Source organism: Hetaerina americana, unplaced genomic scaffold, assembly GCF_022747635.1.
Source record: "Hetaerina americana unplaced genomic scaffold, ioHetAmer1.1.p SCAF_33, whole genome shotgun sequence".
NCBI lineage: Eukaryota > Metazoa > Arthropoda > Insecta > Odonata > Calopterygidae > Hetaerina > Hetaerina americana.
In genome coordinates this window covers 562836-581894 of record NW_027286908.1, presented here as the reverse complement: position 1 = coordinate 581894, position 19059 = coordinate 562836, and the positions used below count along the sequence as shown (strand labels likewise).

Sequence of the window (19059 nt, the reverse complement as noted above, 5' to 3'; positions counted from 1 at the left end):
TTATAGCTATTTTCAGCTTTAGTTTGAAGTTATAGCTATATAGTTATTTTTTTATTTTAAATCACTGCTAAAGAGACGCCCTTCCAATTTATACATGAACTTTAATCTGTAATTAAACCTTCGCTCCGTGAGAGATTCCCAGCTTAGCTGCTCTAATATTTTGGATACGCTCCTAAGTTTATCAAACAACGTTTTACAAACCTAGCTCCTCCATGATGAGCGCGATCCTATTCGGCAATTAATACAACTTCGTGAGGATCTCATATACTAGAATCATATTCCAAATGAGGTATAACCAGCGAAAGATAACATTTCTCTTGGGCCTTCACTCCTTAACACCACATTTACCGAGTACTCCTCTAAAAGGAGGAGGGTTTCTTTAAGAAAGCGTACCTGAGATAAATTCAAAGAGAGAAGCTCAAGGGGCAGAAAATTAAGTAGCCTAGTAATAAAACCCTATATGAGTTGTTCCGAGTAAATGATACGAGAATTGCATTGTATGGTTAAACCTTCAGATGTCATTACGATAGTCACTGGCTGCGACGCAGGTACTGTCGTTGGAAGATGTTTATGAAAATATTTATATACTTATAAATTAGCTCCTGAGACTGCACTATGCAAATCGTCACAGATATGCTACATTTAATGGTGATATCAAAATTCATATTTAGTCAACATTATAAATGGATGAAAAAAGAATATAATAGCAAGCCTGGTAATGATTTGTAAACCTCATAGCAGAACTTATCATATATATAATATCATTATTGTTTGTAGGCAAACTTAGGCTAAATGGAATGGGCATAACAAGGAGTATCATAACCAGTATGGCAGATTTTACAAAGAGGAATGAGTTGACGAGCCATTTGATATGAGTTTGAGTAAGTATGTAAAATTGTGAAGAAAAAATGGATTGAACGTTACTATTTAAATATTGGCATCAATATTTTTCATCAATAAGAAATATAAAAGTATCCTTATTTTAGCTCCATCGTCACAGTTTCCTGATTCACCTGCTCGTACCTTTGCTGCGCTTCTCGTAAAACTGCAGCGGTGACAGCAGTATTAACGACAAAATCCACCGTACGAGATGACACCACTCTGGCGGCTTAATCTACTGCAGTCGCTACCGGTACCGCTATTTGCCTTTGGAATGAACTTGCGGTGCTGGCGGCGGTAAAATTCTCAACGCATCCTTTGAAAGTTTGTTTCGTTACTGCACGGCAAAACTCTTGTGTATTTGCTTTGATACACTATCAATATGTCAATTTTATCTTATTGGTGGTGGCAAGCAAGAAAAAATCCCGACACAACTCGTGGGCATTCTAACTCTCAGAAAGCTGTGAAACTCTGGAATCCAGTAATTTTTCAACAGTAAGTGATGCAAATAAAATAAGTTGATGTGTGAGTAATAGAACCATTCGAAGTTGTCTTGAAGAAGATATATTCTACTGTAAACAAGGACCAGAAGTACAAGGGTATTGCTAATGCGAATATTGAGATGCGCTAATGTACCGAGGCAATAATGGACAGAGCTATAGAAAAGAATTGCTATAGAGGAAAGCTGAGAATGAAGTGAAAGAAGAAAGTGATATCAAGACGTCAGCTAGTTGAACTAAAAAGCAATCGCGAACCTGACATGTAAATTGATAGGTTGGAGGACTGTCGCATTACAATCCTCGGAATGATAGCCCATAATTTGAGTGTAACCTGTTCAAGGATAACAGGAGTATGATTTGTGGGTAAAATTTTCTTGGTGGTGACCTTTAGTGAATTTTGAACCAGAGTGAATGAAGGGTGAGGGGAAAGAGCAATTGTGGGTTTTGGCGGAAACATATACTTAAGCTGAAAGGCTCAAGGGGTATTTTGCTTCTTGATGCCGATGCATAATGGATGTTATCTTGAACGGCAGAGGTTTTTGGATGATGACGACAATGACGGAGGTAGGAAATAGCGACGAGGAAAATTCCAAGGTCGATGGGAGGCACATTATTGTGAATGCTCGCGCGGGTTTGAAATGAGAATGGGACTGGGAGTGAGAGGTCAACAATCGGAAGAAATGGGTGAAAAATGGTGAGAAAGGGATGAGGGAAATAAATTTCTACGAACGTTTCGTTACCGATGGCATCTTCGTCCGATAAAAAGTCACCGGTCGGCCTACATTCGCAACGCGAGAGCAATTTTGGAGCATGAACCGGGATTCGAGTGGAGCGCACGAATATCACGCGGAAGGAGAATGATTTCACACCTAGGTATGATTTACGACTTTGGGTAACGTTCAGATATTTTTATCCTCGTTTCCTCGGAATGCGATAGCTAGGTTTGCGATAGCGTATATCCAAAAATTCAGGATTTCTAAGGATCGCGTTTGACGACTACCCAAATGTAACGCAAAATTAAAAGAATGGTAAAAGCATTTACGCCGTCCATTATGTTCATAACGATGAAGAGCAGAGGTCCGGTTATATCAACCGCAATCGGTATGGTTCCCGTATTATCAATCTGGAGATTTGAAATTTTGGACAAGCATAAGCAAAAAAGTAAATCTTTGAGATTATTCAGGAAAGCCGGCGGAGAGAACGCCGTTTAAGGAAAGTAGGCGTTCTCGGAAACATTATGACACCCGATGCCAGTTCTTGTAACACGGATGTGAGAATGCGTTTAGGTGTTGTTCAATAATTACGTCAAAAGCTACGGAGTTTTCAGGGAAAAGTATGAAAGTGATTTTAACGAAACAATGTGATATCACATGGAAATGGCCCAAAATTTACGCACAAAAAATATTAAGCAGAATTCAATAAGATGAGTTATTTATATATAATATAGCTGAAGGCATTTGATTTGACCAAGACATTCTTCACTTAAGCAAACTATGTACGAACAGAACAAAATTCAATTGGATACAACGGTAGGTTTATAGATTCAACGCTGGAAAAAAAGGCGAATAAAAAAGTAGTTTCACTCCTTAAACATCCCACTGAAGTGAAGGATACATCTCAAAAGTGGCGCAAATCACCTTTCTATGGATAAATATCCCTAAAAAGAGGAAACGTTTTTCCAAAGGATCAATTTAGGATTTCCTTCCACAGTAGGAACATTTAAGGTGTTCATTCAATATAACGAAAGACAGGGCTGCTCGTTTGGACAAAAGTTAAGTGTATAAGTTGAAATGTAATAATTGCCACGGCAAGTATGTAGGGCAGACTGGGAATTCCTTCCGAACGACAGCGGAGGAACATGGGAGAAGTTTCATTCACGGGAAACCATCCCACTCCCACTTTGCTAGTCATCTGCTGTCACCCTCATAAAAATTGCTCATTACATAGATTGTCATGGAAAAATGGCACAATAGAGATACACATTAAAGGCGATTTATAGAAATTTTGTGAAGCCCTTAGAATACTTTGACACGCAAGACTGAACGGATTGCCGCTCTGTTTTTGCGTGTCAGGCGACCTTTGATGAAAAACATAATCAAATACAATTACGCAAATTACACTGATGCTACAATGACTACTTTCAACATAAAAATAGGTCATACTCCTCGTTCACAAAATCTAAAACAATTAAATATTCATACGAAGTGTAATCACTCTAAGGATATATGAAACAAAGGCTTAAGTGATAAAAACGCATTTTTAAAGTACTGACTTATTCGCATGGGCTTTTACTAAGCTGAAAAGTGTTCAGAAACATTAAAAAATATCATAATTAGAAGATACTGTATTCTGGTCGCTATGAAACAGAAATTTACTTAAAATGGATCATTGAAACTGAAGACAGCACCCAACACACTCGTAGGTATAAATTCTTGAATCCGCTTCTCTGAAGGCAATGTAGTGTACTGCCAAGGGAAATTTTAGTTTTTTCCCTAATTAAACTGAAAGTTGAAGAATTATTGGGCAAATGAGAATTCCTTTCCACAGCAAGTAATTTAATTCAGTACCATACCTGACAGAAGTACACGCTAAACAGTATTTTCCTATGGTCTGAAATTTTGAGTGAGGTAAATGTATAGCGGTTTATAACTGTCCATGTGCCCTTTTACTGCAGCAGGGAAAGATTATGACAGACAAAGAAGAACAACTCTTTTACACTAAATTAATAAAGTAAAACAACACAGTTTTGCTAAAACAAAGAGAGACTACCAAAAGTTGCCTGCGACAGAACATACAATACCGATGAGGTTCCTTCCAATATTTACATGGGGACATCCAGCAACTATTGACGTTGAAGATGAAAGCTTATTTTTCCAAGTATTTAATTAAGAATACTCCTAGAACCTATTCCCTCAGTAATTGATGTCACGGGAACAGCGATTAACCAGCTTCAGCTTTTGTACAAAAATATAGTTACTGTACTGATTGCATTGGGTCCATGGTCTAATAAATTAGTATTATCTACCGAAAGAATTTAGGAGCGTCTATCAAAAATATAAAAGCAGGAATCATACACATTAAAGTAAATGTTTTGATACCATGAGTGAAGCAATATGAAATCTAGAAAGTTGAAACTTCCTTCCTGGTCTACATTCTTAAGATAATGAGGGTGTGCAGTTCGAATGCACTAGTTTTTCCAAGCAAACGCTATCAATACGATATTGGTCATCTTGAGAGTAGACACAATTACTTAGCCATATTCTTAAAATAACCCGACCACTATTCTGCCACACAAGAGTCGGCCTTTCAGCTGGTTAAGCATGAAAATAACCGAAAATGCTACGCAGGTCGCATTTTAAGTGAATCTGACATAACCAATATATCTTTAATTAAAAAATGTCAAAATCTGTTTTTTTGGGAGTAATTAAAATTACCAATGGATGATTAGCGCAAAGGTTGATGTTAAAGTAGCATTCTGTGTCGTGCATGTAAAAATTCAAATACTCCGATGAGCAGGATGGAAATTATCGCAATAGTACCTGCATTTATACTAATTCACATTCTCGGAATTAATTGCATTAATTAGCGAAAATAAACTTGAAATAATTTTAGTTGAGCTAATTACCTTTTTCCATTTCTCTTCCTTTCACTAACTACCTCACTGGAAAAATAAACTGAAATATTACCATATATGCACATTTTTTTCAAGCAACTGAGTCACTTCGCGTAAGTCCTGGAATCATTATGACCTCCAAATTGCGAGGTTTTCACGAGCATTGATGCTTAATACGCATGTAAAGTGATGGAAAGGGGAGTGAGACGGAGTTAGGAGGAGAGCTCGTGGCGTGGGCGTCCGGGCCGGAGGAGGAGAGGGGGGAGGGAATGACCGTCAGGAATGGGAGGAGTGGATTTTGTAAGCGAGGTGGAATTTACTCTAGTGGGGGAGGTGTTCCAGTCACTCCGAAGGGTTGAATCGAAAGCCCTTTTGTTCCAGGTAGAATAAAGGGGCGAGAGAACCACTTTCCAGCGCCCTGGGTCAATAAAATGCAGGGCAAATGAGATTCTTTCAGGTCGATGGTTAATAAAGAGTGGAACTGCTCTTTTCAACGCAGCCCCGGTCGTGGATCCGAATAAAGTTCGTGAAAAAGCGCCGTATAGCATTATCGTCCATCATCAGCAGTGGCTCTCAATGGTGATGAGCTAGCTCACGAGTTTCGCTGTGAATAAAGAGCATTTTGTGGATCAGCGTCTCTCTCACTTCGCAATGAGAAACTCCTGGTGCGAAGTGATTGTTTTTCCACTTCTCATCACTTTACGTGCGACTATTTGGGTCCTTACTCTTCTCACGCCCGATTTGTGAGGCTGTATGCCCTGCAAAGCGGTCAGAAGGACCCAAGACATATATCAACGGTGTTGGTAGAAACGAAAAATGAATGGGGCAGCTGATGCTGCCGAGGAAAACGTCAAAATAGGGTAGTATTGACATAAAAAATTTTGTCAACATAATCAATGAGTACCAGTCAAGAAGAATTAAGGCAAAGGTATGAACATAAGTGGAAGGAATACAGGATCACCTGTAAGATGAAAGATCACTTCGCTGCGCTGCAACGAGTCGTCGGCAGGGGACTAAGACACGCTCTAGCGCCATAAACACGACACAATCGAGAAAACGGATGACGAAAGTTTATTAAAAGACTCTGAAACAACATCGCCTAAAGGATACAGAGAAATTTCAATTTCCACCATCTTAATGTAAAAGATAGTTCCACCTGCATAGGTAGGCTACCATCATATTTAGATAAAATTATATGGGATTCTAAAAAATAGAAACGAATTCTATTTTTAACTTCAATTTACGAATGAATCCGAAAACGAAAAGAATCATTCATTTCGTCTGGTAAAGAGCAAAGGAAGACTAAATAGTTAAATAAAGTTACGACATGAGACAACTCGAGCAATTTTCTATCAATTACAATTACATGACAATATTGTCTTCATGTATATTCCTTAATTTTTACGATTGACCAAACCTAAATTAAGCATAAGATATTATTCTCGTATGTACTTTCAAAATTTAACAAAAAGTGTTATTTAGGGTCCGCAACTACTCTTGGGAATGGTTCAGATCTACATGCCAACAATTGGCCACAAGGAGAAAGAAATAGACAGAGCATGCGACCAATCAAAGGGAATAATTGAGGATAGACCCTGAATGAAAGAGTTTACAGAGAAAAAATAATTATGGGGGATTGAAGAACGGTAGTGGACGAAGGGAGGGATAGTGGTGAGGTAGGGCACTACGGTTCAGGAAAAACGAGTGACCACGGGGAGAAAGCAATACTAAGTGCTCTGCAAGAGACAGATCATTGCGAACACCTAGATTTAACTCCACCGTAGACGTAGATGTACCTAAAACTGCCCGGGGATTTAAAGAGATAGCAAGCTATATTATGGTTATGCACAAATTTTGGAACATCGTAATCCATTCGCAATTTACAAGGAGTAGATGCGTCTTCAGGTCATATCTTAGGACTAATGAAATGTAACTTATGATCCGAGAGGATAAAATAAGGAAGATAGACGAGTGAATGGAATGTAGAAGAATTTACCAAGAAAGAATTAAAGGCTTTAAAAACATTAAGGGTAAATAAAGGGGTACCAAGAGACAGTAGAAGTACTTATGATTTAGAACAGAGGGAGGAGTACAGTAGAAGAAAAATGGGAACATATCAGAAATGGATAATGAAAACCGCAAACAAAACTATTTGGGAGAGTAAATAGGAATAGAATAAGGAAATCATATAAAGGAATAAAGACGAGATGATGAGGAAGATGGAATAAAGAAGGAAACAAAAGTACGTGTGTAATCACAGAATCAGTTAAAAGGAATTCCAGTTAAATCAATAAATTTAGGTGGGAAATTAAAAGGGAGAGAGAAGGGTGGTGGTCGATTTAAATCTTTTACCATCTTCAATGTGACGTTAACTTTCATTAGTACCAATAAAGTCTGAGTTAGGAAGAAGTGTAAAGCAGACGTGTCTATCATAACATGTGATATTCAATGTATACAAGGTTTGTATAAAAAGTATAGGTAACAATGTTTTCTTGACGTGTGCGTAAAGTGCTTAATTTAGACCGTCGGTTAAGTGTGCGCATGATTGCAAATCGTAATGGTATTGATAATTTCCTCCCAGAATCACTGAAAATTTGGCAATGCGAAAGATCTGCGCTAAACTCGTCCCGAAGGTCTTGACGAACGACCAAGAGCAGAGTTGATTGTCTGCTTGCAAAGACCTTCTGAAACGCGTTGAAGAAGGCCCCGACTTTTGGACAGTCCCGACTTAGCACCAGCAGATTATTTCCTGCTCCTAAAAGTGAAATCCTTCCTCAAAGGACAGAACCATGTGTCGTCAAAGAAGCTTGCACGCGTACCCTTAAGGGCCTTCCAGCATCCGCCTATCAGGGAGCCTTCAAGTTGAAGTAAAAGCCGCTGGCAAAAGTGTGTCAACGCTCAAGGGATGTACTTTGAAGAATTTTGGAATCAGAATCAATGCAAATAAAACAAAAATTGTAAGATTTTCGCGAAAGAGAAGGTATAATTTAAACTAAAATATAAGGAAAACAATTAGAGCAGGTGGAACAGTTTATCCATCTTGGCAGTGTCTTGGACAAAGATAGTCGAAGTAGTCAGGAAATAAGAAGAAGAATTCCGTTAGGCAAAGAAGTGTTCCCAAGGAGGAAGGAATCTATGACAGGAGCGTTAAGCAAGGAGGTTAAGGAAAGTGAAATTAAAATGAACTAGTGAAAACTTCGGTATTGAGAGTGGTTTTGTACAACGCAGAAAAATGGTCATTGAGGCAGGATGATAGGTGTTGATTGGAGGTTTTTGAAATATGGGTGTGGATGAGGATGGAGCAGATTAAGTAGACAAAAAGGGAAGCAAACGAGGAAGTGCTAGGTATGGTGGGAGAAAATAGATGATTGTTGGGAGAAATTAAAAGGAGGCAGGAAAGATGAATGCAAAGCGTTTTGACTGGGAATGGGGTTTTGAGGAATGTGACAGAGGAGTGAACGCTAGGCAAGCGCGGTAGGAATATAAATAGAATGAGGATGTTGGACGGAATGATAGGACGTAGGATGTATGACGAATTAAATAATTTTTTATTGTAGTAAGCAGTGCCACGCAAGGCTTTATTACGCGAGGGTAAGAAATGCACAAGTGTCCACTTCGTGTCCGTCTGAAAATACCTCAAACGGTAGACTACGCTATATATAAACCTATTAAAAATTGTACCATACAAATAGAAAAATGTTTCATTTCGATTTAGATCATGCAAATCGTTAGCTAAAAACCCTCGAAATGCATAATCAATCCGAAAAGGATGCTGAAATATCAAACTGTTGAAGCGATTTACGATTATTCAGTCCCTACGTTTTCTTTAAGGGTCTTATAACATAAAAGAATGCCTGTCCAATACAGTTCATCTCTTCTTCAAGTTATGTGTTGGAACGATTATGATAGTAAGGGGAAAGAAATTGAATTGAAGTACATCCAATAAAATTTCACGAACGCCAAAGATGCTGACCAAAGAATTGCTGTACATTTTAACCAGTCAATGAATCAAGAAATAAGCTCAAGTATTTAGCCATTCCTTTTGAGTGCGATAGCTGCCTACCTTGGAGTGCATTAATGAGTTAAATACTTCCAAATATTCCGTAAAATTCACCTTACAGCTTTAGCAACTTGGTAATTTCAGCAACTGCACTTTTGTCATTAGTTTTCCTGAGATTTGTCCTTCAAAGCGGTATTTTTTACCCAGGCTTCCAAGAACGATGGGAAAAAGTACACGTAAAATATTAAGGAGTCCCCCAGAATTTTGGCATACCCACCACTACTCAACCGACAGTTGCAATATTTTGGGTTTTTGCGAAAAACTACGAGTATATAAAAATTCACAACATTACCTATGGAGAGATTAGTTCCAATATTTATCGGCGTGAAGGAAAAAATAAATCCTAATGTTTCTAGGAATTGTTGAGGCATTTTTCAGTTAAAAACAAAGTGATCTGATCATTATTTTTTACCTTTTATGATCAAGTAAGGAGGAAAGCATATCTTTTAATTTGTTCTCACAAAGTATAGTTCAGTTCTGATTTGCATGATAAATTACTATTTCCCCTAAAAATATTAATACTATGAAAAGGGCAGTCAAGTTTCACAATTAGTCCACTTCCACCGTATGTTATAAATTATCGGTCGATGATCAGTAACATTTTAAATGCACTAGTTTGACAGATAGTAATTATTAATAAATTAGTTTTAATTTAATACGCATTGAAAACTGCCAATGAGCCAATGAAAAGAGCTTTTGTAGCCTCCGAGCCTCTCGAAGTCGAATCCGAAGCATTCAAGTGGAGTCGGTGTACGCCTGACCGAGGGCGCCTGTAGTGACGCAGGCAACCCGCGCCGCATTTATGTATCGCGAGTTTCTTACATCGCAGGCGCTTGAAAGGAGATAGCGTGGGGCGACGCCCCGCGGTGGCGACCCAATGTACCGAGGGGTTAGGGAGGGGGACCCTGACGGAAAGCGGCGACTGAGAGGCATCATCGCGTGGGCGCCGTTGACATTTGCCCGTGGAATGGCCTGGGGTAATCCAACATGCAGCTGATTCTACGAATCTCATTCAGTCGCACGTGGGTCGACTTCAGAAACAATTCCATTGGGCGTTGGCCTTTTATTTAGCAATCATTTCAATGATAAATAGTGTTGCTATTTATTCACAGGACACACGTTAATGCGTCATAATACTGCTAATAATAAGAAACTTAAAAAGTCATCAACAGAATATCTTGCAATTTCAAAGCACATGAAACTTGAACCTTTTTATCAAGTCATTTTATCTCAAACAGATATTCAGACTAGTTGAATATTTAAATTATGTACAGTAAAAATATGTTATTTTAGGAGCTTGGAGAGTAAAAATGTGGGAATCTTCTACCGGACGAGCCTCAATTCGTATTAATATGGCTCCTGGTCTCCCTATTTTTTTAAATATTATTTTGTTTACCAGATAAAATGGCACCGTATGGTTTATTTAAACATAAAGGCATAACGAATGTAAATGCAATGGATGCAAATAAAAATCCTATTTTCTTAGGGATTTACCGCAAAATGCCGCGGAAAGATGCAAAAATTGCTAATCTTCGGTTGTTTCCTTCCACACACGCGTTAAAAATTGATCCATCTCATTGACACAACAACCTGGAGGAGTGAGTGAACAACGAATACAACTGAATTGAACTCAAGTGGGACAAATTAGAGCTTTAAAAAATGTATCTATCATCCGCCATAGGTAAAAAGTAATTTCATCTTCATACTAATCAATGCTTTCAAACTAAAAAGTATGTCATACCTAAGCAAAAGGAAGGAGATTTCCGATAATCCACGACAACCTTTTTGAGTGAAATGCCAGTCTTGAGCAATGTAATTTCGAGTGTATTGTAGGGATTGTCTTTTCGTAGCATGATGGATATGAGTGCATTTGGTAAAACGATGCTTATAATAAACCAAGATAAATAAAAAAGGAAATTATGAAAAGTGCAAGTCGTCACATTTGAATGTGAATTGGAACTCTAGCGAAGAGTTTAGGTTGGTCGACCTTCGTTCTCTGCGCTCAGCTAAAACTACTTGCACCCACCGACTGGCGCTCAACATTACCTCGTATTTTTTTAGGTTGAGGTAATGTTGGGTTGGACGTTATAATTCCCTTCCAGCATGTGGTTTGTGGACTCCCGTAACTCATTACTGGGTGGACGTCAGACACCCCAATGAAACTTCTCCAAAGGACTGAATATTTCGGGATCAGCAATCAAACATTAGAAGGGCGTCCAAATTTGACTTAATTGATTTCCTTACTGCAATTGTATTAAGATTTCGCTAATTCTTGATTTATTGCATAAATTTGTTCTTAATTTCCCTCAAACCTCGGAACCATTTAAAATGAACACGGGAGCCTAAGATAGAATAGAGAATTGATCTTAAAAAGTATAAGAAGCTTGGGTGTGAATAGTAGATTGTATTTGCGCCTTGAATAAATGCTCATTTCTTTTCCTTAACGGTGATGGTAATTTTTAAAGAACCATTCAAAAGTTACCTCCGAGCGGTAGACTAGAAAGGAACAATTTTTCCATTAGCTTGAATTTTTTTATTTATAGACTTAATTAAAACAACATTTCATTTCCAAAAATTGACAAAAAAACAATATTGAATCCATAAATATTACTCAATCCTGGACTCATCACTGAACACTCTCGAATCGCCCACTCATATTGGCCAACTTGCAGGATATGCCATAACATGTATGCTCGTGATTTCATTGAGGAAGGGTGAAGAGGCTGGGTGGGTGAGGCAATTAATAATAAGGATAAAGAGGCAGAGATGGCACTCGCCATTTGAAGGAGATTCAAATGGAGCCAGTCATGTCACCCGCGACCAAGGGTCGACACGCCGCGGGCGTCTCCAGAGAGATTGGATGGGTTTCAATATCCTTCTGTACGCACCCCATTTTCCGGCAACGATTTTAGATTGTCGGGCAGAGCGGCAGAATCGTTCACTCTGACGCGATATTGGTAAAAAATATATTCTTGAAGAACCAGCCGTTTACTCAGAATACGAAATTTAAAACGGCGAAAATCACTTTCCTCCCGGAGATGAGTTTTGAGCCAGCAAAAGATTTGGTCAGCCACCATATTTGAAGATCATTCAATGAGCCGATCACAGTCCCAAACGCGACAGGAAATTGCGGAATCCCCGAGTATTGATGCAAAGCGACCCTACATCCGAAGTTTATAAAAGTAATTTAAATGTTATGGGGTCATACAATGAAACAAACTAATTAAAAAATATTAAATATACATCCACCTTTTCCCGAAACAAAAGGTGTGCCAGAGTGCTAATATGCTGAAATTCATATACGTTGCATAGGAATAAATATTTCAAGATGAAATAATGTTCATTTTTAATGACGAAGGAAGGCAAAACTCAGTTAATTTCAAACATTGGTGAAACTAAAAAGATAAACGGAAAGACTCTGCGTTGATCTAATGATAAATTCACTGAAACGCGACTAACTACTATAGAGATACGGCAAATGTATTATGATACATTTGGATTGAAGTTTAACACTGTCGCAACAAGCTAGAAAATAGACAAAAATATTAATTACAATAGAACCATTGAGTGATGCACAAATAAAATGACAGCTAATATTACGAGTTATCTAGACCTTAGCCCAATTGCAAAGAAAATCATAACAGTCGTTACGGACATGAACTTCGATTAATTTAATAATAATGACTTTAAAGACACAATAACCAGTTTTAAAAAAATCGCAATTCGATTATTCGTAATTAATATATATTTGCTTAATTTTGCAACTTCCATCGTAGCCAAACAACGATAGAACTTGTGATGATTTTTTTACGTGCAACCTTTCATCCTAGAAGAGAACTGATTTTTGTGGATTTGGGGCTGAGCGTATCTGCTGTGACTCTTAGTTTTAAAATCCATCAAGATCAAAGATTACGATTAGTCTTTTGAATATTTCAGAGTGTATTTTCTTCGTATTATAAGAATACTGACTTTCGCCAGTATCTGAGACTTCGTGCTATTATATGTCCCGCATTTCTTCGAGAATAATGAATATCGCAGAGTTGTGGTTTACCTAGCACTTGTAGTGTAGCAGTAGTCAGTTTGGTAATAAAGAGCTTACATTGGTTTTCTTAAGGCACGATTTCGATGATAGTTTAAATTACTAAAAAACAGGAGATTCTTTCGACAGCAAATATTACAAAGTGTGGATTTAATAAAAAATACGTGATGTAATTGTCGAATAATAAGACAATTAGATGGGTAACATAATTTCCGTCTGTGCTTAACCATCCGTTGAAAGTAAAGTTGTTTTGAGGGTGATTCTCGGAGCTGAGTTCACGTAAAAATACTCCCACATTCTTAAGTAGCAACGAGCACCGGCAGATGATTGTAACACCAGCAACTAAAGAAAAATATTTTTTAGATCTAAATTATTTACATATTTTTAATAGGTATGGAGCCTAGCGTAGTGAGGCTCAGTAGTTATTGGTTTTTAGGGGAGGAGACCGACAGTTACGGTCATTTGCGCCATTAGGGATGGATGGCAAAGGAAGGATGGAGAGAAACCTGGCGTCGACATTAGCCTTCTCTTGTCGAAAGGTGCCAAGGGGTCCGACGGACGCCGTAGTTACTTAAAGTGCTCTCCACAAAGCACCTCAATTATGGATCGGGATACCACTGAAAAGTATCTTCCACCTCCGGGATTCAAACCCGGACCCTCTGGGTTAGAAAGCCTCAGAAACTTGGCCGTTGAGTTAAGAGCATAAGCGCAGACTGAATGGTTATAAGATGTTGGTGATAAGGAGTAAAGGAAAAAGAACTGGAGTGGGTGAAAGAAAAGCAAATGAAGTTCTAGATATGGTGGCAGAGGAGAGATTGTTATCGAGAGAAGTTGAAATAAGGCACGGAAAATGGATGCAGAGCATTTTTTGTGGCAATAGAATGTTGAAAATGGGATAGGGCGGGGAGAATATTGAGTTAGCGAGGAGAAAGAAGGAAAAGGACTGGAATATTGGACGGATTCATCCCCGGCATATGCTGGACTTATTCTCAGCACGTGGCCTTTCCGACGGAAAAGAGAGGCACGCAGAGTTGAAGTTATTGTACGCAAATATAGTGTTTCGTTTTATATGTGCCTGGGTTTATGAATGTAGCAGTGCTTATTCCCTAGATACAGGAAAAACTTACCTTGAAAAATAGACTATCCTTAATAATACATACATACAGCCCGCGGGGGCTAAGATATAGTGGCATTATTTTGAAAATTTAGGCGAGTGGCGGGGCATCCCGTCCAGAATAAAAATTAGCCCACCAGTCTCAGGACGGCGCAACGCATGCGCTGCTTGGACACCCGCGAACTCTTTAATCGCTATGCAGCAGCAAGACGCATATGAATTGGGAGCGGCGGTAGGGGAGGCGTCGGAGTCGGTGGGCGGGAGAAGGAGGGGCTCGACGCTGCACGCGACGGCTGTGGAATTCTTAAGCACTCGCTAAGTGGTAAACATTGCCACGTGCGCCAAATAGAAGCTGGTGGAAGTGAAGAGGACGCGAGTTACATGCAAACAGCTAGCGACGATAAGCGACGCGTCACTTGATGTCCAGAATATTTGTAGGGGTACGTGGTATATTTCTTAATTTTTCTCGGAAAGAAAAGAAAGAGTGACGGAGATTCACCATGGGTGCGATCGATTTTTCCAAATATCATGTGCCTTTGAATAGAAGATAAATATCGATAGAACTATCGGCACTGGTGTATACCCATCTTCCGTCCCTAATAAGAATTATTTAACAGAATTTACCATTAGCTAGAGCGAACGTTGGAGATTTGTCTCATTACGACTATTCAGTCTGCTGGAGAATAATTGGTAGCTCAAGATACTGCTGCTATTCTTAACATAAATCTTCAGTGGCAAGCCAATTTTAGCCTTAGCAGTCATCTCTACCTTTTTTAACCTCCATCTCATCTACACAGCGTTTTGTAAGCCGCGATTAGGACGAGTGGCAGGTGGTGTTAGGAAAACAGTTAATAAAATGGAGGGGAAGATGCGTGAGTTTGGAAACAATTTGTTGAGAAGGTGAATGTGAGTAGGACAAAGTTATGAAAGTTGACTACACAGAAGGTGCTGATAATTTGAGTAAAAGGAAAGGTGGTAAAACAGGCAAAGTCTTTCAAATGCTTAAGTAGTTCAAAATATCGATGTAGGACTCCTACGGAAGAAATAAGAAATCATAGAAAAAGAAAGTGGACAACGAAAAGGATCCAAATCAAGTTGAAGAAGACGTTTGCTAATTGACTTCAAACATGCACGAAAAGGAAGTAAGAACTATGAATGGTATACATGCTCAGAACTGTAACTACTGGATTTTTTCTGAGATTGTAAACCATTAGTTGTCTCACGGCTGTAGAAACGTTCTGCAATATTACATAAATAAAGTAGTAATTGGAAGTAATGAAAGATCTGGTGCTTTCCCGGCGTATTAGTTGGGTGAATTCTCCTCGGGTCTTCCACCGGGTCAAAGCTAGCAGCCATGGAGCAGCTATGGAGCCATTGACCCGGTGGAAGACCCGAGAAGAATTCACCCAAGTAATTGGAAGGTTTCAAAGTCGAACTATGGAGAAGAATAGAGACTAAACGATTTGGATAAGAAGAGAGATATGCTACATAGAGCCGTGGAAAGAGGAGCCACAAGTCATAAACGAGGTCAGAGGTCGGGAGCAAGGGCAGTTTAGGCCGCGAGAGATACACGCACATTGCGGCAATTTAACCGTTATTTCACCAATACTCCATTTGCATATTAATATCAATTTTATTTTTTTAAGGAAATAAAAATGTCAAAGTTTCCTGTTAGATTGTTTTGGATCATTTTGATGAATCGCCTCAAAGATTAAACGACCTAAATATGAGTTATTAGCAAGCTTTAGAAGCCTATGAACTTCATAACGTGAAAACAGTTTTCGCATTGACTTATATCCGAACCCGTATCCATCTATGCTCGGCTTAGTGCCTTTACCTATTTAGCTACCTTGGCCTCCTCTCACATCATTGATTTCTAGGACCCTCGGTAGCTTAATTGGTAAAAGCAATCGGCTGGAAGTCGTGGAATCGAATCCCGAACAAGGTCAAATAATTTTTACAAAAAGAAAATACTGCATTTTAGATGATCATCAGCGGACGCTTCCGTTACAGCAACTGTCGCAGGATCTTCCGCAGTGCTTTGAATCTAATAATCTAGGTAATCTGCATCAGGAAGATTCTCTAGGGGTTTGGTAAATGTCTTACTTGATGCCTTAAAGCTACCATCTTACGCGGCGATTGAAACTTCGGTAGGTAAATTGTGATCACAAAAGATTGTCACGACCTACTTTTGTAAATGTGATATTTAAAACACAACAGTCTGGCGTCACTTGGTGGAAATTCTTCATATTGAAATTAAATTTAAAACTCTTTGCTTTTCCGCATAAAAATGTGGAAAAGCGAAGATTTTTAAATTTAATTTCAATGTGATATTTTTCAAATACTAAGCCACGCTGCAAAAATCGATTATTACACAATTTGCATGATCTTTTAAACTATCCTTCGGATTCTTTTAGCAATTGTAGAATTCAGGAATAATCCTGGAGCATTTCTCTCTTAGCAGCCAAAATTTTCGATTATCATGATTCAATTTTCTTTGATTACTGCTATTATAAAAGCGCGTTCTGCGTGCCATGCTCGTGGCATTCATTGCCGAGCAATGCCAAAAAAACAACCTTTTACAATTTTTACGCTACGCTTTCAAATGTGTTGAAGGCCAGGGAATTATTGAAATTTTGACTACATAAATATGATTATTCCGTTAAAAATAAATATTAGTAAACATGAAGACAAAGAGCGTTCTATTTGGCATGCTTATTCACCCTGGCTAGGAATGGACCAGGAACAAACGCATATCTAAGGCTAACCGGCTCAAATGCAACTTAAACTAGCCACTTACTTGCTTATTTAGAGTATTTTACCGTTAGTCAGCTTCGAGAAGGATTCATTTTTCTTTGAGAAACGGTAAAATTTCCTTAGCTGAATTTTTTAAGGAGTAAAAATATTTTCATTAAATTATCTTGAGGAATTTATTGAAACCTGACTGAGTTCATTTAAATAACATGGAAATAATTTTATCACGTTTTAAATTTTAAATCAACTAAGTTAAAAATATATTACTTTTAACTTAAGTGAGTTTACTTCCCTAAAGCTCACTACAGGAAAACGAACTTTCCCAGTGAGTTAAAACAAGCACGTATTCTGACGTTTGCTCGATTTAATACATAATCTATTACGATTAATGCATCACGGGAACCAGTAGAAAACTTGTTTTTTTTCTGACTTCGCACCTATCACTCAAGTGGGACTTTAGGAGAGGCGGTCGAGGAGAGAGGGAGGTCACCCGGGTGGAGGGGTTCACTTACCTCGAGGATCTCGTCGCCGACTTGCAGGGTGCCCTCCTTCGCCGCCGACCCGTTGGGGTTCATCCCCGCGACGAACACGGCCATCTTGTTACGGTCCTTGTGGCCCGCGAGGCTGATCCCGAGGCCCCAACCGCCACGCTCCAGTGTCGCCACGATCACGTCCACGCCCGGCGTCTTCAGCGGGGCGTACTTCTTCTGGATTTTGACTGCGAGAGGACAGAAAGAAAAAAGAATGGTCAGAAAGACGAGCGGACCCTGAGTATTGACATAGATGCGCTCAATTGAACTAGGAAAAAAATTACATGCAGCAATACACGGCGAAAACTAAAGGAAAATTGATTGGCAAATGGACACGTCGATAAGTAATCAATCCTATTTTGTACTCGCGCAGTCCGGGAAGAGAACAATAGGATCCCTTACGAAAATGCAAACTACCCGAAAATAGAACGATAAAGAATATTGATATAACAACCCTTGGCACAAACTGGTGACAAAGACACAGGTGGTATATTCATGGACATAATAAGTAGTGTTACACAAACAAATTATGTATGTGCGCCTTCTAGATCGTATTATCCGTTATTTTAGGACCTCTTGGAGATTTGAACGAAACGCCACATTAAAATGCTCCAATTAAAACTTCATTTTTCGCGAGAATGGTTCATTTACGACACTCAACAAATATTTTCAAAATGGTTGTGAAAAATAAAACATGAATATGGCAATTGGAGAATCGCATTCAAACCAGGGGTTGGTACCAACATGAGTAAACTATGTGAATGCCAGGATACTTGATGATTTCACCTATGCATCGAAACCGGTGGTACCGAAATAAATTTGTGCGAAAATATGCGTAGTTTTACTTATTCAGTGTAAAAACAATCGTTTACTCAAACAACAACTTTTCACCTGAAACGGATTGGTACATCCGCAAAACGGCTGTGATCTTATCAACATTAAACATATGTGAATTTCGGATTATAAATATATTCGAAAATCAAAGGTGTTTCTCGATCTTACCCCTCATCTACCCCTATCCACATTCTCAAAGAAAAATGAATTCTAATCAGTAAGGCTAAAACTGCTCACTATTTCAGGCCATATTTCATAAAATGAACAACACGCCTAAGGAGATGTTAGATACTGAAAGGTAGACCTAACCAAAATAGCCTTCATTTTCGAATATGACCGCGGAAGAGCGCCTTCTCGCTTCGATGGAGGGAGGAGGAGACTTCCCGTGGTCGGACCCGAATCGCCATTAGGGTTTCATTCCTAGGATTGAATTTTGGCGATCGTCCAAGCCCTCTCCCTTGCCAGCCTCCCGTTTTATGCACAGTTGCCCGCGCTGCCGTCTGCCATCACTCGCTTCTTGTAGTTGATTCTATGCCACGCTCGAAAGGTTTTTTTCATTAGTGATTCCCGTCGTTTATTCCTGCAGTAAGCTGTTCTTCCTCGTTAAATGTCCAATTTGTTTCACTCCCCTCTGTTAAGTGTCCTCCATAAGTCTCTCCCCTCGGCCACTCTTCACATTTCTCCCCTATTCGTAACGCTGCCGATCCACCCCATTTTCACAATCTTCTGCATCACA

The 19059-nt window shown here is 39.0% G+C and overlaps 1 protein-coding gene across 4 annotated transcripts in view; it reads right to left on the bottom strand.

Moving 5' to 3' along the window:
* Window positions 1-19059, bottom strand: part of inaD (inactivation no afterpotential D) — a 217280-nt gene that overhangs the window by 76887 nt on the left and 121334 nt on the right. For all 4 annotated transcript variants that reach the window (XM_071589098.1, XM_071589100.1, XM_071589099.1 and 1 more), the window contains one exon: window positions 17472-17677. In XM_071589098.1, coding sequence (XP_071445199.1) covers window positions 17472-17677 — 206 coding nt within the window. The remainder of the gene's footprint in view (window positions 1-17471; window positions 17678-19059) is intronic.